This window comes from Cervus elaphus, chromosome 23 (assembly GCF_910594005.1).
Source record: "Cervus elaphus chromosome 23, mCerEla1.1, whole genome shotgun sequence".
Taxonomy (NCBI): Eukaryota; Metazoa; Chordata; class Mammalia; order Artiodactyla; family Cervidae; genus Cervus; species Cervus elaphus.
Window position 1 is genome coordinate 56,313,664 of NC_057837.1, and position 27,444 is coordinate 56,341,107.

At 46.1% G+C, this 27,444-nt stretch overlaps 4 protein-coding genes across 8 annotated transcripts in view; 2 read left to right on the top strand and 2 right to left on the bottom strand.

Annotated features, from left to right (window-relative positions):
* CDH26 (cadherin 26) overlaps positions 1–3,378 on the bottom strand; it is a 45,706-nt gene extending 42,328 nt beyond the window's left edge. For all 3 annotated transcript variants that reach the window (XM_043884535.1, XM_043884534.1, XM_043884536.1), the window contains exon 1: positions 3,214–3,378. In XM_043884535.1, coding sequence (XP_043740470.1) covers positions 3,214–3,267 — 54 coding nt within the window. In that variant the 5' untranslated portion in view covers positions 3,268–3,378. The remainder of the gene's footprint in view (positions 1–3,213) is intronic.
* Positions 3,379–13,045: 9,667 nt separating this feature from the next.
* On the bottom strand, positions 13,046–21,022 carry FAM217B (family with sequence similarity 217 member B). 3 transcript variants are annotated; one of them, XM_043883718.1, is made up of 4 exons: positions 20,901–21,022; positions 19,211–19,322; positions 19,012–19,097; positions 13,046–17,358 (listed from the first exon to the last, which is right to left on the bottom strand). In XM_043883718.1, exon 4 carries the CDS (start codon positions 17,352–17,354, stop codon positions 16,212–16,214), a length of 1,143 nt encoding a protein of 380 aa, XP_043739653.1. In that variant the 5' UTR covers positions 17,355–17,358; positions 19,012–19,097; positions 19,211–19,322; positions 20,901–21,022; the 3' UTR covers positions 13,046–16,211. The 3 variants fall into 3 exon arrangements, with proteins under 3 accessions (XP_043739653.1, XP_043739651.1, XP_043739652.1); XM_043883716.1 differs by having other exon boundaries at positions 20,906–21,010; XM_043883717.1 differs by lacking the exon at positions 20,901–21,022 and adding an exon at positions 20,097–20,878.
* A 265-nt stretch (positions 21,023–21,287) lies between these two features.
* PPP1R3D (protein phosphatase 1 regulatory subunit 3D) lies at positions 21,288–24,601 on the top strand. Its single transcript, XM_043883719.1, has one exon. It carries the CDS (start codon positions 21,436–21,438, stop codon positions 22,333–22,335), a length of 900 nt encoding a protein of 299 aa, XP_043739654.1. The 5' UTR covers positions 21,288–21,435; the 3' UTR covers positions 22,336–24,601.
* A 1,553-nt stretch (positions 24,602–26,154) lies between these two features.
* SYCP2 (synaptonemal complex protein 2) overlaps positions 26,155–27,444 on the top strand; it is a 68,755-nt gene continuing 67,465 nt past the window's right edge. Inside the window, exon 1 of the mRNA XM_043882813.1 lies at positions 26,155–26,451. The gene's annotated coding sequence lies outside the window, so the exon portion shown is untranslated. The remainder of the gene's footprint in view (positions 26,452–27,444) is intronic.

A 27,444-nucleotide genomic window follows, 5' to 3' on the forward strand; every position in this document is an offset into this window, starting at 1 on the left:
GAACTAAGAAGCCAATACAGAAATAATTGTTTCCTGCAAGTATTTCACTTTTGATAGCAAATTTGAATTCAAGAACAACCTTTTTACTAAGGTATAATTGACATACACCATTATATTCCTTTCATGAGAACAGTACAATGATTCAATCAAAATTTGTATGTATTTCGAAATGATCACCACATTGAAAAGTAGTGAAAGTGTTAGTCGTGTCTGACTCTTTGAGACCCCATGGACTGTATCCCGCCAGGCTCCTCTGTCTGTGGGATTCTCCAGGCAAGAATACTGGAGTGGGTGGCCATTCCCTTCTCCAGGGGATCTTCCCCACCAAGGGATCAAACCCAGGTCTCCTGCGTTGCAGGCGGATTCTTTACCATCTGTGGCACATCACAATAAGTCGACTTAATATCTGTCACCATTTATAGTAACAGATATTTTTTCTTGTGATGAGAACTTTTACCATCTACTCTGTTAATGAATTTCATATATGCATGTGGTCTTATTAACTGGAGCCGCCATGCTGTACATTTCAGTTTCTTTAAGCCACGAGCTTCCTTTGTAATGGTGGCCCTTGGAGACGAGTACGCAGTCCAAACACAGTCTCTGCCTACAGAAGCTTGGCTGATCCTTTACAAGTGCAGATTCAGCACGGGGCAGCAGAAAACAGGGTTCCCAGGATTCTTAGGACAGAGCCTGGCCACTCGGTCTCTGTTGAGGGCTCAGCATCACCTCTGACCACATAATTCTTCCTATCCTACAATCCACGGACTCTTGTTCTTGAATGAGGGGTTTGAGTGAATTAATCGGGCAGGGCATACATGCTAACATACGTTTTAACGATAACGATAATCAGAATTTCCCAGATTAAAAAGTAACAACAACCCACCAACCATAACAGACTTTGTTGACTAACTTCATTCTCAAACCCTCCCTCCTCTCAGGTCCTAGAAGTTGCCCCAGCCCAAAACTGAGGATGTACAAGCTCTCAGGTCTGGAAATGGCAAAGAGGGGGATAGGACCCCGCTTCTGCGGCTTGTCGGCTTGTCGTGGGATTTGGAACAAAGACCCACAGCAGAGTTGCTACTTTGTTCTTTGCTTCATATCAGGATGACAAGCTGAGGGTGGAGATTTAGGGAGAACACTGTTGTAGACATTGCAGCTCTTCAGCAGAATGGGTTTTAAATCTGGAGGTCAGGGGAGGGGGAGTGGGTGCCTTATTTGCATAACAGCAAGGTTAGAAGTCAGTGTGGGTGGGGGAAGGTAGGGGCTGAAAGGAACAGGTTACTTATAGCCAATTCAGCAAAAAGCTGGGCACCTCCTGGACACAAAGGTCTTCTCCAGTTGAGGGTCCAGAGTGCGGATTGCTCAAAACCATGGAACACTGGTGTATCCCATTATCTCCCTCAGCCTTGATCCCTGGAAGCTAAATATAATTTCATCCACCAAACACAGTCCAGTCCTGCTGCCTACTTCCCACCCCACCCACCACACCCTCAGTCAGGAATGAACCTGCCTGGGCTCTGTCCTAACATGCAGAAAGAAGAAAAAACTCTGTTTTCTAATGAGTCCAGTTAGGGGTAAGAGCAGAAGTAAGAAAAAGATGGGAACAAGGTTTGATTTGTTACGTATTCAAATCCAGGCTAATGTGGGCTACTGAAACAGAACTCTACTAGGATTGAAGTCAGAAGGAGAAAAACAAGTGTCGTACATCATGCATCTATGTGGAATCTAGAAAAATGGTACAGATGAACCTATTTGCAAAGCAGAGATAGAGACAGAGACATAGAGAATAAATGTACGGACACCATGGTGAGAAGTGTGAGGTGGGATGAATTGGGAGACTGGGGTTGACATATGTACATTACTATGTATAAAATAGATAGCTAATAAGAATCTACTGTGTAGCACAGAGGACTCCACTTGGTGCTCAGTGGTGACCTGAACGGGAATGAAATGCCCCCAAAATATATACATTTAGCTCTTTTTCTTTGCCTTACAGCAGAAAGTAACAACATTGTAAAGCAACCATACTCCAATTGAAACTTTTTTTAAAGTAGCCAAGAACATTTTCTGAACATTAAGCAAAGGTTGGCGAACAAGGCATCGAATTTCAGAAGCAGAATTGGCCAGACGACTAGGGACTTTTGTTTCCTCTTGTGTTTTACTGTAATACCCAGCGCTTGTGAAAGCACCCGGAGCGAGTGTCCCAGCAACAGCAGCAGCCCAGGCTGAGTGAAAAGAATAACCGTCCCGCCAGGGCGTGGAAGACAGCAAGAAAAGACCCTCTCTGCATTTCCTCATTGACTCCCACAACCACCAGGTCAAGTTAAGTGCCTGCAGGAGCTCCATTTTCAGGCGGAGGCAACGAGGCTTAACAAGATGAAGGAAGAGCCTTGAGAACCCGGATGCCCAGGCCGCATCCCCAGATCAGCTCTGCTGAATCCAGGGGTGAGTGGCCTCTGGGCACTGGGACTCTCGCAGCATCTGAGAAGAGTCAAGCTTGAACCGAGGTGAGGACCGAGGCCAAGCGACAACCACGGTGCCCAGCCAGGTTACAATGCAGGGTAGACCCACCGTCTGGACCCCCATCCACTGCAGGGCCTCCCGCTTCTGCCCTGGCTGGGTTTATAAGGGAGAACCCAGGAGCAGTGCCAGAACCCCATGGCTCTCCCTTTCTGTCTGAGGAAAGCGGGCTAAGTGGCTGCACCCCACAGGCAGATGCAGCCTAAACTCCGTCCACGGTAAGTACCAGCAACAGGCCCGGATGTGTCCATCTTGATTCTACTGTTTGTTTCCGGGTTCAGCCATGGCAACTGGTGGGGGGCAGGGGGTGGTGAGGCAGGAGGATTTAGCCATCCCACCCCCATGGGTTTGCTCAAACCCTCTTCCACATACACAGTTGAGATTGTGAAAGAAAGTGAAAAGAAATGTCCTTAGGAAACGCGTTGATACAAATCTAAACGTATATAAACCTATAAACCTATATAAACCAGTCTTAGCCTGTTCCCACTACTCTGCCAAACCCCTCCTTGGTGTAAATTCTGGAACCCCTCTTCTTTCCCTGTACTAAAGCTTCCACCCCCCGCCCCCAGCTGCAAGCCATCACACTCAGCCCCGTCCCCCATCCTCGAACAGGCAGAGCCGGCTGGAGCTGCGCGGTCAGCTCCCGGCCCCTGGCAGGTAAATCCCACGTTCTGGGTACCAGTCCCTGCTCACCGGCATCAGCAGCGTGAGAAGCAGCGGCAGCGCGGGGTGAACCCTGGAGCGCATGCCGCCTGCGCACCCACCGCCTGCGGGCGGTGGCGAGTCCTCCCCGCCGTGGGCTCACCGGCAGCGCGTCCTTCCCAGCAGGCTCTCTTCTCCAATCACCCTCTGGGCACCTTGTCACAGACACTGTGTCAACTCTTCTCCTCCCTGCTCCGGAGCGTTCTTGTATTTATCAAGGGTGGGGGGTGGGGGCTGAGACTTAGCCTTTGGCCTCATTAACCACAGGCAGAATTCTCAGGAAGGGAGTGGGGAGAAATAAAACTGCCCCAGCGACACGCACAGCAGATTTCAGGCTGGGAATCTGACCCCAGGAGACCAGGGCTCAGTCAGAGGAGGGTGAAGCCAATGTCTATGGGGAAGTAGGGATTTGGTTTCTTTGTTTCAAAAATCAATGGAATGCCTACTGACCGCTTCCTTGTAGCAGAGTATTTTAATGCTCATTTCCTTATAGGCTCTATTGCTTGAAATCAAAGAACTGGAAAAGGACTTCGAAAAAGGATAACTTTATTAAGGGAGGGGAAAAAGAAACAGTATAATTTTACTTTCCAAAGCATTAACCATCTTTATCCCAATCATGTCTTGAGGCTCTCGGGTTTATAGACTTCACCAAAATCTCCTTTACACTTAGATGAACCTGACTTTTTGATTCTGAGATGAAAGAAAGAGGGAGGAGGGATGGGAAAGAGGCTCCCCGTGGGAGGGTCTCTGTACCAACCTGGGGTCTTTACATTAGGATTCTGAAAAAAAGACAAGTTGAGGTTCTAACATACCAATACTTCAGGCTGCAATGACCAAGTGGAAAACAAGATCTGACACTCATTAGTCCTCATTACCTTAACATATTACCTGTGATCACATCACCTTGTTGAAAATACTAAATTGTTCTTCAAGAGGTGAAATAAAAGATAATCTTTATCTTGTCTTAATGTACTTTCATGGCTCTGTGACAGGTTGCTGCACTTTTTAATTTGAATTGTTTATAATCTGAATCCAAGTTGTTTGTTACTAAAAAGAGTAACTAATGTAATTTTAAAACCTTTCTATATTTCCTGTACATAGGGTGGGGAGGAGGTTGGGAGGAGTGTTCAGGACACGTGTATACCTATGGCCGATTCATATTGATGTATAGTAAAACCCATCACAATATTGTAATTATCCATCCTCCAATTAAAATAAAGAAATAATTTTTTAAAAAGAAGCAGAATAATAATTATCAAATTTACAACTTTGAATAAATAAACCTTGCGTTTACTTTCAACATGGATATTTTTATTCCATGTAAATCTATTGGCCATCTGATGTGAAGGGCTGACTCATTTGAAAAAACCCTGATGCTGGGAAAGATTGAGGGCAGGAGAAGGGGACGACAGAGGATGAGATGGCTGGATGGCATCACTGACTCGATGGACATGAGTTTGAGTAAACTCCGGGAGTTGATGATGGACAGGGAGGCCTGGCGTGCTGCGATTCATGGGGTCTCAAAGAGTTGTACATGACTGAGCAACTGAACTGAACTGAAATCTATTGAAAAACTTGTTAGAGTCGTGAATTCAGAACTTATATGTCAGGTAAATAAGCTAAGCCATGTAGAATGTTTGTGAGAGATGCATGTTGTACATCCCTAATACTGGGGCTGATAATGTTGATCAAGAAAGACAGTGTGTAAAGCAATTTCCCTCCAATTAAAAAAGTTTAAAAAGGCAGACACCAACACAACCTTGTAAAGCAATTTTCCTCCAATTAGAAGATAAATAAAAATTAAAAAGAAAAAATAAACAGTGCGTTGGCCTGCAGAGATCCAGAGAGGGGCCAGGGAATGTGAGCAAAGGGTTCCACTTTAATATTTGCTTTAAGTTGTGGTGTTTTAATATATTAAAACAACCAAATTTTCAACACTCTCAAACATTTAAAACTGAACAGGAAGCCAGTTTCCCACAAGACAATCCTTCTCAGGCTGTGTAGCTCAGTCGGCTGGTGACTCTGGGCTTCACCTGCCACACGTCTTAGGTGAGTCAGAGCTCCACGATGTGGCTTCTCTGTTCTTCGTAGGCACGATTCCAAAGAAGACATGTGTTCCTGTGTTCTTAGAAGTGCAGTAATGCCTTATGGCCACAAGGTGGCAGCTCCCAGCTCAATGAAAGCCTAAATGAAGAACGTGATGGTGAGATCAAAGTCACTTGATTAAAAGGAAGGTCAGGATGAGAATTAATTTCCTACAGTCTACATTCTACTCTTGATGAAAGTGAAAGAGGAGAGTGAAAAAGTTGGCTTAAAGCTCAACATTCAGAAAACTAAGATCACGGCGTCTGGTCCCACTTCATGGGAAATAGACGGGGAGACAGTGGAAACAGTGTCAGACTTTATTTTTTGGGCTCCAAAATCACTGCAGATGGTGATTGCAGCCATGAAATTAAAAGACGCTTACTCCTTGGAAGGAAAGTTATGACCAACCTAAACAGCATATTAAAAAGCAGAGACATTACTTTGCCAACAAAGGTCTGTCTGGTCAAGGCTATGGTTTTTCCAGTGGTCATGTGTGGATGTGAGAGTTGGACTGTGAAGAAAGCTGAGCGCTGAAAAATTGATGCTTTTAAACTGTGGTGTTGGAGAAGACTCTTGAGAGTCCCTTGGACTGCAAGGAGATGCAACCAGTCCATCCTAAAGGAGATCAGTCCTGGGTGTTCAATGGAAGGACTGATGCTGAAGCTGAAACTCCAATAATTTGGCCACCTCATGTGAAGAGTTGACTCACTGGAAAAAGACCCTGATGCTGGGAGGGATTGGGGGCAGGAGGAAAAGGGGACGACAGAGGATGAGATGGCTGGATGACATCACCGACTGGATGGGCATGAGTTTGAGTAAACTCTGGGAGTTGGTGATGGTCAGGGAGGCCTGGCGTGCTGCGATTCATGGGGTCGCAAAGAGTCGGACATGACTAAGCGACTGAACTGAACTGAACTGACATTCTATTCTACATTCTCACCTTGGGCATCAAGGGGAGCCCAACCCACTTCAAGTTCTCAGTATTTTTTATAATATAAACGCATCATGACTGCTTCTAAGCAAGGATTAATTTTGTCTTGAATTATCTTTGTCCTTTAGATTCCTGGAAATGCCAGGCACAGGTATGCAGTGAGTTGCATTTTCAGAGTTGTCAGTCAAGACAACCGAATCGGATTCATTTTCCATCTTTTCAGGAAAAGCCTGTGGTCCGGGAGGTTTCTACTTGCCCAGAAAGTGGTGAGTAGAGCCCTTCACTGAGAGTAAAGAAGCAGTCAGTTCACGATATTCTAAAGAGACAGCAAGAGTCAGAACCAGACCCCTTTGGCATCCCCTGAATGGCAGAACCGACCCCGTCACCCCCAGGTCCAGCCCCGCCCACTGGTCAGGAGTCAGCTGGCCTCCTTGGGCCTCAATTGCACTGAGGGCCGATCCCACCCTCCCTGCTGCAGACACATGAGATGCTTTCTTTCCACCTCGGAAAGTGGACAGGGGCGTGAGAAGCGGTGGGGGTCTGGGGTAGAGGGATGGAGCGGGGTGGATTTCTCCAGTGAATGTGACGGGAGCTTCCTGAGAATCACTGGTCCCACAGGAGGGTCCCACCCACCCCAACTCCGACTTCTGCTTGGTCAGTGGCCCTGTGCCCAGCTGAGATGAGGGCCTTGTGGTATATAGCAGGACTCAGAGAAGGATAACACAAAAGTGCCCATCCCTTCCTCCTTTTGGCATGGCAAGGAGACAGTTTCTCCTGGGGGTCAAGTCAACATGGAAGACAGGAGATGATCCGGTACCAGCCTTCTTCCTGCCTCCCCAGAGGGATGCTGCTGCGGGCAGGCGGAGGACACCCCCCAGGCACAGAGACATTTAGATGCCCTATCTACAGAGGGGAGCCAACCTCAGTGACCACCTGGAAAGAGAAGAGGGAGGGAGGGGAGGTGTCCGAGTGGGACCACCCCAGCCACATCCTCCTGTGTTGGTGGGAGCTGCAGAGAAGAGGGGATAAGTCCATTTCTTCACAGTGATGCAAAAAGCTTAACTTCTGAGAACAGCCTCCAAGGAACAAAACAACCCAAAGAAGGGCTGTGCTTAGAGAAATGAAGTGGTTCCTACAAGCCCAGCCCTGCCTTGAGGAATGATCCCCTTTCAACAACATGTAAAATAACAGCGACATGGAGGCTCTGGAGAGAGACCAGAGACATAGAAACTGTGGGTAGCCAAGCTCCTAGAAGAGGACAGACGGACAGAGGATGAACAGACAGGAGCTGGGATCTGGGTACTAAGTTTGTGGGTGTTCCCTGCACGGTTCTTTCAACTTTTCCATGTGTTCAAGATTTTTTATAATACAGTGTTGGGAGGAAAATTATTAAGTGATTTTGACTCTAGCAGTAACAAATCCAAGTTATTATTGTGTCATTTTACCCCAACATCAATATTGTACATCTACTTGTAGCCCAGTGTTTAAAACGAGTATGAGCCAACACATCTAAGGTTTGTTAGATTTCACATCGGAATAAAATAATCCATCATTTGTATTTCTGGATCTATTTTCAGTGACTCAAGTCACTCAGGTTGATCAGAAGTGGTTCCTTACGTTTCAGTATTCCAAGTCCTCCCCCAAGAACTGGTTGGAAAATTTCTTTTGAGAGGTTTTAATTTCTTATCCCTGTTTGTTCAACTAATCGTTGTAGATGAGCAATAGGGGAGGGAAATGCTGCCAAATACAACAGATTGGAGTGTTTTTCACTTTTTGCAAGTATAGTTTAATACTAATAATATTGATAGTGGAGTTACCAAGCTCTTTCTTGAGTTGTTTATGTATGTGGATGTTTCTGTGCTTTTGGGGGGAAGAAGAGGGAGATAGCAAGAATGATTTGAGGCTGTTTACTTTATCTTCCCACATCAAAATCATCCTCTTGAGGTAAAAATATATACTTCTTTTTAAATTAGGATATATTTCAATTAAATTTAGTGGATCACTCATTTAATTATTGTGTGTGTGTGTTAGTCACTTAGTTGTGTCCAACTCTTTGTGACCCCATGAACTGCAGCCCACCAGGCTCCTCTGTCCATGGGATTCTCCAGGCAAGAATACTGGAGTGTTGCCATTCCTTTCTCCAGGGGATCTTCCCCACCCAGGGATCAAACCCAGGTCTCCTGCATTGCAGGCAGATTCTTTACCATCTGAGCCAGCAGGGAAGCCCTCATTTCTTTATTGTAGAAGACCTATTAGCAAAAAGCATTTCATTGCAGTATTGAGAAAATTGGAACAACACAGGAAGAAAGCCAAGTCTTCCTTTCTTTCCCTTTACTTTATTAAGGTGAACGTGTCTAGAGAGATTAGAGGGAAAACTTGGTGACCCTTCCAAAGGCAGTGATGACCCTTCCACACCTGGCTGGAGTATTGAATGAAGTGTGTGGAAAAAAAAAAATCAGCTGAGGGCAGGGTGAATTCTCCACAACTGAAGTTTAAAAACAGAAGAGTGTGGATGTAAGAAAAACATACTCAAGGTGGACATGTTCTGAAAAACCTCCACTCCTTCATATTCACCTGTGGCCTAGGTAATCAGAGCCATAAAACATTCAGCTTTGTGCCCTACTGTATTTTTTATTGAAGTATAATTGATGTGTAATACCGATAAGTTACAGATGATTCACACTTTCTAAAGAGTTTATTCCACTTTCAGTTATTGTAAAATACTGGTTATATTCCCTAAATGCTTTCCCAGATAACACTAGTGGTGAAGAATCCTGTCAATGCAAGAGACGTAAGAGACTTGGGCTCCATCCCTGGGTTGGGAAGATAGCCTGGAGAAGGTAATGGCACCCCACTCCAGTATTCTTGCCTGGAAAATTCCATGGGCAGAAGGTCCTGGCGGGCTACAGTTCGTATGCTGTACATATATCCTTGTAGCTTATTTGATGCATAAGAGTTTGTACCTGTTAATCCTCCAGCCCTATACTGCCCCTTTCCCCACTGGTAAGCACTAGATTCTCTCTGTATCTGTGGGTCTGCTTCTTTTTTTGTTGTTATAGTCACTAGTTGGTTATAGTAGATTCCACATATAACTGAAATCATACAGTATTTCTCTTTCTCTGACTTATTTCACTTAGCACAATGCCCTTCAGGTCCATCCATGTGGTTGCAAAGAGCAAACTTTCCTTCTTTTTTAATGACTGATGAGTGACCTATTCTTGAGGTAAAGAGCCAGCTAGCTGCCTTTAAACCCTCGAGAAAGCAGAGTGAGGCAAGCAGAAGACTTTGTGGCCAGAGCACGAGATGGGATTGGTCCGGCAGGTGGAATGCTGTGAGAGCAGCCAGTTCAACGTCATAGACTTAAAGTGCTATAAAGGTGAACTTCTCAGACTTTAACCTCCAGAGATCTTAAAATGTAGCCTCTGATTCTAGAGGTCAATGTTTGCCTTTACTCTAATGGGGAAGGAAAGATCATGTTTCCCCTGCCCTTCTAGCGTGTTGGCTGAGATGCCCTGTAATAAAAGACAGATTAACAAGAGAAAACACCAACAAAAGTTTAGTAACCTGTGTGTCCCCTGTATATGTGGGAGAGACCCGGGAAAAGTGAGGGACTCCCAGAAAAGACCGAACTGCCAGAAATAACATCTCCAGCCAAAGAGGAAAAAGGACATGTGGGTTTGGGGGAGCAACTGACAGGGGATTGTCAGGAAAAGCCCAGAAAATGAGAGTATAGTTGTTAGGCAGATTTAACTCCTGCCTTAATATGATCAGAGTTGATAAGATGAATAGGAATTTCTGAAATTTCTAGATTTAGTTCAGCCTCCTCTTCCAGGTACAGACAGGAAGATATCCTTACAAAAGGAGATTTCCCTTACAAGTCCAAATGTCTTTTACTAAAAGGAAACTTCTCAGTTTTCAGAGCCTCTCCAGTATCTGCTGTTTCTTACAAATAACCGACCTAGAAAACAATCCTCGCGCCAATGAGGCATATTTTGGGATGGCAGATTCTTGCCTCCTTCACCCTTTTACAGTTTTTTTTTTTTTTTTTAAACTGGGCCTGACAGCTACACTGACAAGAGATAGGTCAGCAGAAGAAAAACACACCAGTTTATTTAATATTAATACATGACACTCTAGACTTCATAAAGAATGAAGACCCAGAGAAATGGCAACTCTTCCTTGCTCTCATATTAGGTTGAACAAAGTGGAAAAGTGATGAAACTCAGGGGAGATGAGATGATGAGTGTCAGGATACATTTAACAGGAGGCTTCCTGTGTGGTGTTTTGGATGTGTCATGAATCCTCTGTTCCTTATTAATTCCTGAATATTCAGGAATTAAGAGGAGAGGCAAGCCTCTCCCAGGACTGAGGAATGCATGCATCTCCTTTGTTAGTTTTTACTTATGGTGAAAAGTAACTATTTCCGACCCTCTTTTGATATGGATCGCCTTTTGGCCTTATGGTCTCTATTGCTCCCTGCTTCCTTGGTAAACTTGTAAAGTCTGGTCTCTTGATCTTTATCTGAAGAAGCTACCTTGTATTACGGTGTATATACTCTTACGGAATTCAATAAAGCACCCTTATTCCATCATTGCTTGGGTCCCCTTGTCTTTCTTTCTTTCTCTCTTTCTCTTTCTCTCTCTCTCTATTTCTGGCTGATTCCCTGGAATACGAAAGCCGGCTGCGTAACGCAGAGAATATTAGCCTCTCTCCTTCTTTCACTTTCTCATCGTCGACTCCGGACCACTCCGGTCCATTAAAGGACCCCAACAGATGAGTATCGTTTGAACAAATAAAGTTTGTGTAGAATTCTCTTGGCCTCAACTTCTCATCCCTGATGATAAATATGTTGCTTTCCTCCTGGTATGGGGAACATGTCTTACAGGAATTTCATCTCCTGCCTTTAAAGAAAAGAAGGAAGATAGGAGTGTTTTTCTTATATTTGCTGTCTTTCAAATGCCTTTAACTCAAAATCATCTCTATGCCAGAGCGATTTTGGCATACATGGTGTGTTCTGAACTCCTTCAGATTCAGTGGGTCTGAAGTGGGGCTCAGAATATGAGGAACAGGCATAGAATAGTGCTAGCTGAATGGAATCAAAAGTTAAATATGCATCATTAATTTTCTCTAAAATATCCAACAAGCTGGGACAATGATATATGTGACTATCCCGTTTTTAAAATTTCAAGTATATTTTCCAGAGTTATCTCAGCTAATCTCTTAAACATCAAATTGCTGAGGACAGAGATGTATGAATTGGATCTTTTGAGTCTCTATGAAGATTTTTATAAAACGCATGATTTATGTTCCTTCATTGAGCATTGTTCTATAAACAGTGTTTTATGATGTCAAAGTAATGATGCAAGGAGGCTTTTGGACTGAGGTGGTTTTTACCCTTTCCTTGCCTACCAAATGGAACCAAACCCTTAGTGGAGTATTTCTTGTAAATGCCTCAAGTGTAAGAAAAACAACCCAAACACAAACAGCCAGTCAGGATTTCCCAAATGGTGAAACCACTTAAGCCACAGCCAATCAAATGGTTCCCTTGTTTTGCATCTTCTCCTTGCCTTCAGGTCCTGTCTGGAAAGTGCTCCTAACCTCTAAGCCTTTGGTACTGCCCAATACAAATTGATTTTTGCTCAAATGAGTTCTCAAATCTTTCAGAGAAAAAAAGCTTAAAATTTTCTTGTTTCTGAAATCAAACACTCCTCCTCCCTCCCCATGTCTTCTGGATCACAATAAAAATCTTTCATTTGATCAGAAAGCATCACAGAATCAATTCAATGCTGCCTGAAAAGGATTAGTCGCCACCTTGTGGATAAGAAAATTGCCACATCCAAAAATAATCTACCATTTTATGTACAAACTAATGATGTGAAACCTCCAGCATGGTTCATTTTCAAACTATCAAACAGTTATTTGTAAACCCCCTGTTAAAAATGAGACAGCAAGCCCCAGATGAGTCGCTTATGCTAAGCCCTACTTCACCCAACTGAGACTGACTGTTTTGGCTCTCCTGAAAAGGAACGGTAATCAGGAATAGCCTAGTCAGGTAAGGCATCTGCCTGGTTGTCCCTTGCCATCCTGGCCCCTGAAGGAAGGTGACCTTGCCACAACCAATCTGCTCTTTGCTGGTATCACTTTCTTGTGCGGTCCCTTCTGCTTGTAAAGCTTCCGTTTTGCACGGCCCCTCCCTCATAGCTCCTTTCCGTCTGCTAGGTTGGATGCTGTCAATTCATTAATCACAGGATAAAGCCAACAAGATTTAAATTTACTCAGTGAACTTGCTTTTTAACACCCCCAAAATTATTCTTTTTAAACTGCCACTGTTTGGCAGACCCCAAAGAGGACACCTCATTGTCAGAGTGAATTTAGAAAGAGGAACAAAAAGGTTTTCAGAATGTTTACAGCAGTAGCTGCTCACAATTGCTATTTCCTAACCTGAGGACTCCCTCAAAAGACACAGGGCTCGACATTAAAATGCAATTTATTTCTAACGTATTAATTTTATTGAATTTCCATCTGTGTCCCTAACCACCCTTGTGTATAATAAGAGGAAGAGGGACTCAGCAAAGGTGCAGCCAGAAATCTTCCTCAGATGCGTCTAGTCCTGTTGTCATGTCTGCGGCTCAGAATTACGAAAGTAATTGGTACAGAATTTCCTCCTCAGCAGTTTTTTTAACTAATCAGGGAGAATGAAGACAAATTCTGAAATAGAACTGTATAAAAAGCAAATCAAAACCATACCAGAAAAATCCAGTGTTTTCCCGATATTCAATTGATCTCAAGGAAAGAAAAAGCCCAGATTCACAAAAACCTGTGTATTGTTTTATTATACATAAAACCAAGCATACAATAATTACATAGCAAATAACAAACATGCTAAATTTTGAATGGTGCTCCGTACATGTTTATGAATAAATAATAAATACTGCTTATTACCTTGAAATACAGTACCACCAAGAGGTTTATATTTTTGTTTTACCACTCTTGTAAATGAGCACAAAGGAAAGAGAAAATATGTGATATTTAAACATGAACGGTAGAAATTCTTCTCTCTGGAAACTAACCAAATAGGCCCAAGAACCACTACAAACCAGTGATACCCTCTCCCCCCATCTTTTTTGTCATAGGTTGCCAACCCCATGCTATCCCAGTTAAGTTACAAACTTTCAGTCAGTTTATAGTCATTAAATAGTCCCAACTTAAACAATTGTAGCTAATATTGATATATTTTGGTAGTTAACTACTGTAGTTTTTACAACTTTCCCCCCTGATTCCAAGCCTGAAACACTTCTTAGCACTTTTTCTAAACTTTGGGGTTGTTTCTTTTTTTGCTACCATTTCATTGGTTACTTTAATTGATTTAAATGCAACATGTATGTAAACAACTGCAGAGAAATGACAGGCACTTCTTAGGAATACAGTGACTCACGTCATAAGATTCCATGACTTCGATCTGATGGACTGAATGAGTTCACGACTCAACTCTGTAATGTGGTCTGCTCAAGTGGCAAGATTTTTATCTGCAGCATTTAGTGCATTAAGATGTGCACATCAGAAATCACAGAAGTGTGCTTCTGCTCTGTAATGAACCTATATTCATTAGGAGCTCTGATCCAATCACAATAACGTCTCTTAAAATTACCAACCAGAGGCCAAAAACTAAACAAGCAAAGTCACTTTTTCAGGCTTTTCAAACTGTCCTAACATGTGACATTATAAATATGCTTCCGAATTAAGCAACCAAGTCAAAGAGCAAGGAACAAATGTAACATCCGAGGTATTACCTCAACATTTCTTAATCAGCTCAGACATACACAAGGCCAGGAAAGGTAAACCATGTCACCGTCCAGATCTCCTGCACAGGTGTGTTACTGCAAGAGGCAGCAGCTCAGCATAAACCCTGGGTTTTTATCAGGATTAATATCAGGATCATATATGTGTGTATAACATGCTTACAGAGATTTATTGGCCCTGCAACTTCATACAGAGCTGCATGAACATCTAGCAGAAAAAGAAATCATGAGTGGGTTGTAGACAGGACTTGCCTATCAGTGATCACAGAAGCAGGGCCGTCAAAGGACATGTGGGGGAATGCTCAGGAACTACAGAAAGGAACAGTTATGAATAACAATATGTTTTAAAAATATCATACTTACACTGAGTACAAAAGTTACAGTATAATTGTAAACCATGGAAGTGATGCTGGGCAGATATATATCTTTTGTTCATTTATAAGATTAAAAGGCCTAAGATCTTACCATAACCAGTGCTTTCTCCAGTAGGGCAGTGTGAGGAAGAAAGACTGTAAGAGTGAATCTGGAAATAAAGTCTGAAAAGAAAAGGACTACCATAAACAATTTTGTTGTTTAATATGATTAAGCTCAGATTTTCATATGGCATCTAAATATTCCATTTTGACCTATTATTTTTTAATTATGTATAAATGCATCTTGTCTTTATGTTAACTTAAACAGTGACTTGGATGACACTGAATTGCTGGGTAAAAAGTCTGCCAGTTGGTAAATATTTTCAAATGAAATGTGCCAAGTTTTTCATTTGCCCCAAAGATGAAAAAACAGAGACATATATATAAAGAAAAATAGAAGAATCGTTTGAAGGAATAAAATCAGCTATAGTCATTAAAACATACTGTACATCAAGAATTGTCAACCAAAGGTTTTAAAGATTTTTACAATAATATCAAAAGCAATCACTTCACACAACCATAGGGACAAGTAGATGTGACTTAAGTTCAGTTCAGTTGCTCAGTCGTGTCCGACTCTTTGCGACCCCATGGACTGCAGCAGGCCAGGCTTCCCTGTCCATCACCAACTCCCGGAGCTTGTGCAAACTCATGTCCATCCAGTCAATGATGCCATCTAACCATCTCATTCTCTGTTGTCCCCTTCTCCTCCTGCATTCTATCTTTGTGACTTAACAGCAGTAACATAAGAAGCATTTAGGAGAGTCAGGAAGCCACAGGGCCATGTAAGGATGTGAAGTAACTTTAGTCATGCTCCCCCCACCCCCAGCAAGATTATAAAGTCCTGCTCTTGCAAATGAAGACAGATCATCATTTTAACGACAGAAGAGGGTCCAGGTCCCAAATCAGGAATGTAATAAGGGTTCCACTCAAAGTGGTTCCATGTATATCTGTCTGATTATAGGCCATGCATTTGCAAACTCTAAAAAGCAGTTTACCTGTGGCACCTCTTCAGAGACACCAGCCGCCAGGAATTCCAGGTGTCAACATTTCATTCTTCCTCCCACCATATGCCAACAACCATGCTTAGACCCACCAACCTCCACTGGGATGAAGTCTGCATGCTGACAGGATACAAAAAATTGACTTCACACCACCTCTAAAAGGCCTTCTTAAAAAAAAAAAAACAACAACAAACCCATGTTAGGGAAAGCACATGAAAGCCCTAGATTCCACTGTCTCCCAAGAGCAGGAAACTTAGTGATAAATGACCTTGCTCAAAACAGATGCTGTTGAGGAAGGGCCCAAGCTTCCCCTGGGGTGAAACAGCCAGAACTTCTGTTTGAATCCTTTAGGGCCAGGGTGCAGAGAGCCCTGTCTCAGACACTCAGGATTCTCTACTGTTTGAAGCCATACCCACTAGCTCACATGTGCTATATCTAGCCTGGCTGAGATTTCAGAAGTGGAATTCACTCAAGTCCCGCTAGAGAGCAGTGGTTTTATTTCTTTCTGTGGCACAGACTTTGGCTGATGTTTACCTCAAGTTTGCCTAAGACTGTCAACACAAAGTATGATTACCTAAAGACTTCTTTCTTTGAAAACAACCCTGTGTGGCTGGGGTGGAGGTGAGGGTGGGTGGACTAAAGAACTGTCCACCCCTTCAAGCTCAGTAAACCCAAAGTCTCTTGTAATTCACTGGAGGGGAACTTTTGGAAGAGCTTTAATACTGAGTCATCTGCAGGTCCTTGCAACTCATCATCTCAGTTATTTCTTGAATTTGTACGTGTTTTGCTTTCCACCATTTGTTTTGAGCTTTTTCTCGCTGGATATCGTGGCATGAGCACAGTTACTCACATTTCCCTTCTTCTTAAGACCTGTGTGTGCTGGTGCTCGGGCATCCCTGCAGCCGTCTGAGGGATCCAGGATCACGGCTGGCGGCTGGGATGCACGGAGGTTCCCATTGCTCTCAATCTTGGGGCCACCGTCCCCACAGGATAAGTCCCAGGGCTGCAGCCTGGAGTTCTTGTTAAATTTCTTTTTCTTCTTCTCTGTCTGCACCTCCAGGGCTTGCTTCTGAGAACATAATCGGCTACTGCTCAGCACATCAAGGGGCCTGGGGGAAGCCTCACCAGTATAACAGAATGGATGGACTTCCTCGCAGAGCGTGTCTTTCTTTCGTGAAGGGCCTGACTTCGGAGGCCCTTTCTGCTGAGGCCTAGACAGAGCAAGCTTGCTTCTTCCAGGGCTCTTCAGGGCCCCCGAGGTCCCAGGGGCAGTGGGAGGCCTCCCTTTGGCCACCTTACCTTTCTCACACTGGATGGTCTGGATCTGCAGCCACTCGAGCTGGACGAGCCTGTCGATGTACTTGCCCAGGAGCCCCCCAGCTTTGGGCACGGCCTCTGTCCTGTGCTCGGAGTGCAGGAGCATGGCCATGTCCCGCAGGTCCCAGGAGTTGCACGGGGGCGGGAGGAAGTCGGGGTAACAGTATTCAGGCCGGGTGGGGCCCTGCCCCAGGTGCAGATCAAAGTGAACCGGGTCAATCTCTTCTGCTCGAAGGTGAAGATCAGGAGGCGTGAGGGGGGATGGGGAGATGGCAATCCTTTCTGAATCAGAGAGGTCACTGGCACTGTCCTCCTCCTCGGCATCTCCTTTGATGATTTTCATGGACTGAAAGTCCAGAAACAGCTTGTTCCCTGAGGGCCCCCGATACCTGGGGCTGAGGGGACTCCTTTTGAGGTTTCCTTCTGGGGAAATGCTTTCCTTCAGCTTATCGTCAGTTGGCTGGGGGACACCTCCTCTGAGACTGCTTTTCAGCTGGGAAGAAATGTGGGGGACTTGGGGTTTACTCTGTCTTTTTCTGGAATTCTTGGGATGTTGTACTTTATTCCGAGATGGGCCTGCATTCATATTGCTGCGAGAAATAAAATTGCAATTCTTAGTCCATGTGACACAAACTGGCCTTCTAATGATTTAAGAAAGTAATCAAAAGAAGCCTCTAGTTGTACATTTCAGCTATGACAACGGGTTAGAAAATGTGAGGCCTCTAAACTCTCAAGTTACAGGACAGTTTTCCACTTGATAACTCTATTTAGGAAATAATATTAATATAAAGCAGGTGCCAGAAGTAAATGCATGGATTCATTTTGCAGCAAATATCAACTTTTAAGAAAAACACTAACATTTCATAAAGTACTTATATTATTATCTTAAACCCATTGTGTGTACTTTGAAAAATATCTCTTGCAGAACGCTCAGTCTGTTGTTAATGATGAGCACTGTTTAATAACACAAACAAGTAAAATCCACACCTTTCTTTTATATACCTATTTTAAATTAAACATAGACAGGATGTAAAATAAACATTTTACAGAACTTAATTGCTGGTTGGTGGTAACTCTGAGCCATTAAATATCCTAAGGAAAACTGTAGCATATACAACCTACACCTTGAGCCAAAAGCTTATCAAAGCGTCAGAGTATCTTCAAATAGAAAACACACTAGGGAAAACAGTGTTTAGAGGGATAGGAATAAAATCACACAATGCCTGATAACACAATATGAATTTTTAAAAAGGCTTAAATGCTACTTTTTTTCTTTAAAATTTATCATTTTTAAAAATTGAAGTATAGTTCATTTTCAATGTTGTGTTAGTTTTTGGTGCACAACACAGTGATTCAGTTTTACATATATATATATATACATATATATATATATATATATATATATATACCTTCTTTTTTTTAAATATTCTTTTCCACTATGGTTTATCTTGGGATATTTTTGAACACAGCTCCCCGTGCCCTGCAGTAGGGCCTTGTTAATACTGCCCTTTGAACAGTGGGGAGGCAGATCTCATGAATACATGTACACATTACTAGCATGGCAACTGATTCTTCCTCTAATTTATTTCTGAGGCAGCATCTCATATCAGAGGTGAAAATATTTTCTTTTCAACTTATTTACCAAGAACAATGCACTTTACCAAGATGAATAGCACTTCTCAGCAACATCAGTCTGGTGTGGTTAAAAAAAAAAAAATGGATGGTAAACATGCTTTGTGGAAACCTCAGAGGTTCACTTGCTGGAGGTCTCCACCACAATAAGTGGTTACTTGAAAATGTGCCACCTCTTGATAAACATGGAGGAGGTTAAATAATTGCCAGCAGCATAACATGTGCTCAATAAATGTTGAAAAAAATGAAGAAATGGATAAAGTAATTGCCATGATTTAGAATTCATAACCAACATTGTTAAAACCTTCTTTTACCTCTAGCTGTCTATGTGCATCCATAAAAGTTATTACTAGTATCCTTTTTAAGAAAAGGAAAACAAACATAGAAAGATGATTACCCAAAATTGTGGATTCTGCTAACAGTGCAAGAATTATGACCTCCTAGAATTTTTACCAACTAGTGATGTTCAAAACCATTTCTGTCAGACAAGAAATATAGTGTATATACTTCTGTCTACAGACATATTTTTCTCCCAACCACACATATCAATCTGGAGAACTAAGATACCGAGCCTTTTGCAAGATAAAGTAATTACATGAAAAACTACTTACCTGCTTTTCTGATAAGATTCATTCACCCTATTCCCTTTCTTGAAAAAGTCACATGGCTGATCATCATTTAGAGTTGGACGGACTGTCTAAAAAGAAAGACATATAGTTAATAAATACCCTAAACACACGAACACACAGAAGAAAGAAACATGAAAAACTAGAACAAATCTAAATGAGATTTTACTTAAGTTTACATCACCTTTTCTGTAGTGCTCGAAATATTCTTGCTAAATCTGTTGGAAGATGCTGACAGCAGGGGAAGTGACTTCTTTCCTCCTTTAATATTTGGGAAGGATGCCTTACCACGGGAACTAGAAGCAATGGAACAGTGTTGGTAAGTACCAATTGCAAACGCCCTATCATCCTTATCGTGTTGCTTTTCACTTTTTTGTTCTTAAATATTCAAATTGTATAAAAAGTTTGAATGGGGGGAATATTGCCTTCTATTTATGGTTTAGTCTATATTGCTTGTTTTTCACAGCAGGTATTAGATACAAGATCACACTACTATAAATGGATTTCATCTCTCTCCCCATACACACACACATACACATGCATGCACACACCCACAAAATCTCCTTGGAAATAATTTGTTGAGGAAATCTGTGGGACTAATTAAGTCTGGCTGTTACTCCAAAGTTCCCATGTCCATTCATCCATTCCTTCCTTCCACAAAGAGAGTGCCTAGAAAACAGCAGGGTTAGATACCTATCCTGCTCTCATGGAGCTTGAATTCTATTGGAAAGGGCCCCTTTCAGGCCTCCAGCCTTCACTATCACATCAGTCCATGACAAATTTATCAGTATAATACATATCACACAGTGTTCTCTCTCTGTGACATTTTGTTGATTGGTACCACCCAAAGCTGCTTCCCTCCTCTTGAGTGGCCTACTAAAAGTGCCCCATTTGAATGTGAATCTTCCTTCTTCCATAAAATCCCCTGCCTCTGAAAAAATGGAAGAGTTGGAATTATACATTTTTATTTCCTTCCTAAAACTCTGCTCTGTTATTTTTCAAAATAAGCATGTATGCCATTTTGATCTGTGTATATATGATGAGAAGGAAAATCACATGCGGGCCCTTACAATGAATGAATGAGACCATAATCAACTGCTCGATTCGTTTCAGATGTAGAAAACGTTCTTCGCCAAATCAATTCATTAGTCTGGTTTTCCTGCTGCCTTGTCCCTTTGGATGGTACAGGAACACTCTAGAACTCTCTAGAAAGTGCACTCCCATCTTCTCCACTTCATTTCACCTGGCAAGCTTTACACCCTGGGCTGTTCTGTTTTCTGGACAAAGTTACTGAGAGAGAAGAGGTGACAGCCTGCAGGGTCCCTAAGGATGCAGAAAGCAAGCTCAGGTTTCCCTGAAGGTTCGGGAACAAAGCTAAAAGTCTGGATTCTGCCTACAAAAATGCGTCCCAAGAGCCAGAGGCTGCTTAAAGGCAGCCTTATCATTTGTCACAGGGTCTTAACCCTCGTTCTCCTATCTTCCTCTCCAGTTTGGAGCCTCTGTAGAGACAGCAGCAGCAGCAGTGCCGCCCCCTCCCCACCCCCCAGGGACAGGGACAGCGGTCCCCGCGGCAAAGCATTGTGGGTGACGCGGGGACACGACGCTTCTCGTCTACGCAGCCAGGCTCCCACGGTCTGGCCTAGCGTCCGTGTTGCAGCGCAAACGTCCAGAGAGCTAGCTACCCTCGAGGCTTAAAATGAGCCGGGGACCTGCTCCTGGGCAGGCCGAGTGGTGCGCCCCTCCCCCGCCCGCATTAGCCCAGAAATCCCGGGACCGCAGCGTGCACGCTCCGGGTCCTCCGCGCGAGCAGACGCCGATCTCACACCGATCGGCGCGCCGGCCTCCCGGCCGGCCGGCCGCAGACAGACACTGACCAGACCTGTTTCGAGGCAGCGGAGGACACGTGACGCGGGGCCGAGCGGGAGGCAGACGGCTGCGCTGGGCTGCGCCGGGCGGCGGGAGTCCGCGCCTGCCGCGTCACGAGGGGCGGGGCGGAGGCTCGCCGGGAAGTTCCTCCAAGTCGCGGCCGGGTGAGTAACGCGCCGCCGGGGAGGGGCCGCTGGGCGGACACCTCCTTCCTAGCACCCGGAGGAAGCCCAAGGCCGCCGCCACCCCCGCTCCGCTGCGGCCCCGAGGAGCGTCTGCGCGAGCAAGGGTTCGTCCTGGAAACCAGCTGGTTTGTTTTTTTTTTTCCTGCCCAAAGCGGAAAACCCGGGGGAGGACTCGAGGGACCAGGTGGTGAACTGGGAGCGCGCAGCCGGCCCACTGCTTCCTCTGCCTGCGGCAGTTCCAGCGGACCCTCCCCACGGTCGCCGAGCACGTCCCGGGACACCGAAGGAGCGGACGCAGGGTCGGGAGGGAGGCCGCCCTTCGGTTCCGCCTCCCCATCGCTCGACGGTCGGCCGGGCCATGTCCAGAGGCCCGGGCTCGGCGGTCCTCCCCGCCACCGTCGGGTTCCGGAAGCCCGCCCCGCGAAGCCTCAGCTGCCTCTCGGACCTGGACGGCGGCGCGGCCCGGGAGCCGCGGCCCTGCCGGCCCCCGGGGAGCCCGGGCAGCGCGCCGCCGCCGCCGCCCGCGCCGTCTGGCTGCGACCCCCGCCTGCGGCCCATCATCCTGCGGCGGGCGCGCTCGCTGCCCAGCTCGCCCGAACGCCGCCAAAAGGGCGCGGGCGCTCCGGGCGCTGCGTGCCGACCCGGCTGCAGCCGGCAGCACCGCGTGCGCTTCGCCGACGCGCTGGGCTTGGAGCTGGCACAGGTCAAGGTGTTCAATGCGGGCGAAGACCCGTCCGTGCCGCTGCACGTGCTGTCGCGGCTCGCCATCAATTCGGACCTGTGCTGCAGCAGCCAGGACCTGGAGTTCACTCTGCAGTGCCTGGTGCCCGACTTCCCGCCGCCCGTCGAGGCTCCGGACTTCGGCGAGCGCCTGGGGCGCCAGCTTGTGTGCCTGGAGCGCGTCACCTGCTCGGACCTGGGCATCAGCGGCACGGTGCGCGTGCGTAACGTGGCCTTCGAGAAGCAGGTGGTGGTGCGCTACACCTTCTCGGACTGGCGCAGCGCGCACGAAGTGGCGGCGCGGTGGCGCGGGCCGGCGGGCTCCGGGGGCTCCGAGGACGTCTTCGCCTTCGGCTTCCCGGTGCCGCCCTTCCTGCTGGAGCTCGGCTCCCGCGTGCACTTCGCGCTGCGCTACCGTGTGGCCGGAGCCGAGCACTGGGACAACAACGACGGCCGCGACTACAGCCTCACGTGCCGCAACCACGCACTGCACATGCCGCGCGGGGAGTGCGAGGAGAGCTGGATCCACTTTATCTGAGCTGCTTGGCGGGGCTCGCGTGTCTGGGAGGTGGCCCTGCCTCACACTGCACCCCCAAGCCGGGGCCGTCGGACCTCGCTTCCCGCAGCTGCAACGTGTGCTCGCTGTGGCCCGCCTATGCTGTCTTTTACTTGAAACGTCTGAGTCACTTGGTCTAAACCGTGGCCTCCGATGCCAGAAGGCCCGGCTATGTCATGTGCTGGGTGGGGCGCTGGGTGAGTAGATGCACGAGTGAGTTGGCCCTATGAAGAAGGCCCAGGCAGGTGGTTTTAAAAAGGCCTGCACCCTGCGCTGGGAAAGCCTGTGGCTTTTGCATGTGTCCTGATCGCGTCTCTGTGAATATAGCTCTTCTTTATCATCACTGCGATGTTGAGACCTTTTACCCTTAGCCCATGCCTTCTTGGGAGCATTCTGAATTCAGTAAGCTAAAAAAAAGAAAAGTCATTCTCGTGTGTTTGTGTGCACTGTAAACAGAATGTATATGCTGTGACCCCCATCATGGTCCCTTGAGGCATTCCTGCCCTGGGACAAGGAAAACCTGAAGTCACATTTGCATGCCAATGTCTGTAGGCTTCTAACAGCCGGGAAACTATTAATAGGCAAGAAATTGATGCCTCTTCAGTCATCATACAATCATTCCTGGGAGTTCAGGCTGCTCCATTAGGCTGTGTGTCTCCTCCATCAGCAACTGCCAAGAAGGAAAACACTTAGAACTTTTAGTTAGCAAAACAGCCCCTTCTGCGTGTTTCTTTGCACTTGATGTATTTTATTGTACATGTTTGATAGTTGTGTATCTGCACTTTATTAGTCATTCTGTTTAGGTTTGAGCTACCTAAGTGTTTAAAGAAATTCTGCCTTTCATTATTTCAGTTTTCAGGCAACTCTGTGGAATTTGGGCAACAATGCCCTTTGCAGTTACCTTTTTGACGGTTATGGTGACTCTCTTGATGTCGTCTTAAGTGTCCAGGGTTCCAGCAGTCATCCTTCGGAAGTCACATTACCAAGTGGAACTAGCAGGTATTTTCAGCAACAACCAGACTGGAGGAAAAACAATACACAAATATTTATACATTTTAGTTGTTTTAAGCTGTGTTTGTATATGCCTGGTTTTATCAACTACCTGCCAACTTTATTCTTTGTGCCTTCAGATAGATAACTTTGTAACCTTGTCTGGACTTGTTTCCCAATTTTAAAATGTTAAATGGTTTGTTTTGGTTTTTTTTAACTCTCCAACCAAGAAGTCAAGGCCATTGTCTCCTGCAGAGTACCACAACAACTTAAAACTCAAAGCGAGGGGCTGACTATTTCTCTTGGTGCTGAGTGGTGGTCTGATAGCAGGTGCTAGCACAGAGGTGTGAAAACCCAGCTAAGGTGGACGTGGTCTCCAGCTTGGGAAGCTGGTTTTCAAGAGCTGAAGCCAGTGTGATAAATCTTGTGATAGCTGTCACCAGTGAATTAACTCTAAATATTTGAATGCTTGTTACTGTTTGTCAAATAAGTATGCAAAGGATGAATTTTGCCTTTTAACCAATTTCTTTTTTTTATAATGGCAACTTCAGTGTTTTAAAAATTCCAGCAACAAGGATGGCTTTCTTTGGTACCTTCTGGTCTAAGAATATGGAATTCTGATTTAAAACATTGTGACTGAATTGAACAATCGCTGGCTGTTAGCACTGTGAACTCCATTGACATGCAAGAGGTAGAGAAGCCTGGTCGCATTTCCTGCTGCTTGACAAACTGTCCAGTTAGGTCTGTAAGCCCGTGAGGGCCTCAGCCACTATGCCCTGGATCCTAGCCAGTGTGCAAAGCAATTATCCACAGCATTGACGTATGAGCAAGAGCTGGCAAATATATTGCTATGTAAAGGCATGTGGGGAATCTTATAATCTGTGTAAAGGTCATTTGCCAAAAAAGGTCTGGTCAAGGAATATGTAGTAAATGTTATATCTTCAATATTAAGAAAACCTCCATGTGCCTTTGAAAAAAGATCAACATTTAAAAACTTGTACATGTTTGATAATTGTGTATCTGCACTTTATTAGTCATTCTGTTTAGGTTTAAAGCTTAAATATACCTGCCTAGTTAATAAAGTAGCTTTGGGATAGCTTAAGGAGATTTGCAGGCCTGAAAACACAGTGACATAGCCTAGAAATTAAAGTTTTGTTGTGACCTGTGCAGTTGTTGGGTTGTCTCTTCAAACATATTTTAATACCTGCCATTTAAGATGACTTCACCTAAGCCTCACTATTAAACTATATGTGCACAAGTTGTTGGTTGAAGTGTGTTTTTCTTGTGGCCTGAATAGCGTGAAAAAAGGCTTTAGAAATGTGTTAAGAGGTTTCACATGTCTTATCCTTCCTAGAATGCTGTCATGTTTAGTATCTTGCCAATATAAATAAATGCATTTTATGATGGCACCTGAGCTTCAGCAGCACAGTCGTGTATATCTTTGAGAAACTGAGATGCATCCTTTTATGCCAGGTCAGTATTACATAGGAAGAAAGCTCTAGGAAAACACGGGGGATGGAATAGTTATTGTACTTCATCTTAGTGCTTATTGAAGCCCATGTAGGAATAACTACTGTGTATCTGCCGCCCCCCCCCACCCCCATGGTGACTGTCACTCAATTACAGAGCTTTGAACACAGGAAAAGGAAACCAACATGTCCTCTCTTATTTGCTGGCCTACAATGCTAGGTGCTGTAAGTATTTGATGTCATTTAATTCTGAAAATAATTAAATACACTAATTTAAATAATTAATTAAATAAAATTAATTCTGCACTACCTAGTAGATAATAGCCCCATTTCTCAGCTGAAAAGAATGAAGCTCAGAGAGATTTAAGTAATTCACCTAAAGTTCCACCGTTGGCAAGTAGCAAGGTTAGCATTCAAACCCACTGCAAAGCCCACCTTCTCTCTGCCATGTGAGAAGACGCTCCCAGTAACAGTTTGTTAAATTTAATTGAACGTCCATTTGGATTATGACTGATAAGGTTTTCCATCTAACATAATCTAAAGACCTATTCAAAAACAATTCAAATGAAATTAAATAAAATCAATGATATTTTCTTCCATGTGGTAGTGACGTTTACGACATAATCCTTGGACTTTCTGAACAATAAAAAGGGCTCTAAACGTTTTTCCTCTACTAAAAAGTGGCAAGGTGAGGAGTCACTATTTTTAATTATTGACCTGCTTGTCTGCTGTAATTTGTGAATTCCCTGCCTAATTTACACAATCATCCATTGCTTTTATCATTTAAACTGCTACTTTAAATTGAAACATTCTAAAATTCCTGGGGAAACACTTGATTCGCTCAGTGCCAAGCCTAGACGGCCTCAGTGCTCTGTCCCTTAGGGGTCTGGGATTGAAGCCAGTGACAGCACTCACAGCACCTGCTTCTAGGAAACCTGCGCAGGGCCTGGGCGGGGGCGGGGCCGGGGCGCGCTGGGCGTGGCCGGGAGGGCGGGGCGGAGCGCGGCGGCGGTCACTGGAGGCTGATCAGGAGTGGTTCTGCTGCCCTCTGCTGGCCCGCAACGTGGGCCTCTTTAAGGGAACTCTGACCACGCGTCCCGGCAGGTTCGTCTAGGGTCCTCGTGTCTCTGCCATCCCGTCCAGCCTTCTCGGGTGGCTGTGGGGAGCCCGGGGTCTCCTTGGGCCGCCAGCGCTTCTGGCCCTTCAGGTTCACGTCCTGCGGGCAGCGTAGGCCCGGTCGACCCCTCCAGCGCGTCCACACCGCTGGAGGGAAGAGAGGGCAGAGGAAGGACCCTGGCGCCGCCTCTCGCGGCGCGGCCGTGGGCGAGCGGGGTCAGGGGTCGGGGTCGGGGTCTGGCCTGTGCCCGGCCGCCCACTTACCTGAAGCCCCGAGCCGCGCCCACCTAGGCCCTCCCTTTCCGGCCTTGGGAGGTGCCTGCGCTGGTGCGAGGGGCGGGGCCTGTCCGGCGGCGGCGCTGATTGGATGTGGTGCCGAACCGCACGCGACGCCGACTGGACGGGCGCTTCCCGCCCTCCCTTGGCCGCCTGAGGCGCAGAGGTGATAACCGAGGCTTGGAGACTCGACGCCAGGCTGCTGCGAATCTAGGAGACCGACGCGGAGGCCTCTTTCAGCCGACAGGTTGAGCTGGTTGCCCAGGAGGGCTTCCTTGACGGAGGGGCGCGTTAGGGGAGAGTTGCGGCGTCCGCCGGGCCTCCGAGGGCGGTGGAACTAGCGAGCGGCCTCCTAACCGTTGAGGCGGAGCCGTTGAGGAAATGGCCGTGGTGGCGCAGCCAGGGTTGGGAGTGGAGGGAGGGGGGGAGGCCTACGACGGGGCGTCGGGTGGGCGGTGCGGGCCTCGCGCCAACGAGTCTTGGGGCGTGTGGTCGTCTGGGGCCGGCGGCTGCCTGGACCGCGCTGGTCTTGCTTGGGCAGCTGGTGTCCTGGACGGGGATGGGGGTCAGGGGCGGGGTGCCTCGCGGGCCCGCGGGTCCGGGAATGACTGCGGACGCGAGCACTGACCAGAATCAGAATATTGATGGTGACGAGTGGAGACGCGGGTCGGAGTTTCAGAACGGGCGCGGAAGCCGAGACTCTGGCCCCCTCCAGTCCTTCCGTCCCCACGCTTTGTAACTGTGCTGGGGGCGGGGGGGGATTTGGGGTGATGGAGGGGGTGTGTGTGTGTGTGTAGAGGTTCGCCTGTGGGGTGGGGTGATGGAGGGGGGTGTGTGTGTCTGTGTAGAGGTTCGCCTGTGGGGTGGGGTGATGGAGGGTGTGTGTGTGTGTGTGTGGTGTGTGTGTGTGTAGAGGTTCGCCTGTGGGGTGGGGTGATGGAGGGGTGTGTGTGTGTGTGTGTGTAGAGGTTCGCCTCTGGCCTCGCGGCAGCAGTGCACGCAACTGTTTCCCTTCCCCTCGCACTGCACCCATTCTTCGCGAATGTGTTCTCCGTGGCCCCCCCTTTCTGAGGTGGAGTCGTGATGTCCACGGTACCAGCAGAAGGGTGATGAGATGGGTCCGTGTGTCACGGTCTGGCGGTCACGGGCGATGCCATTTTGCAGCTGTTGGTAAAATAGCTTGTGTTAACACTTGAGTCGTGTTGGGGAAGAGTCCGGATTCACGTTCGGAACTGTTGTA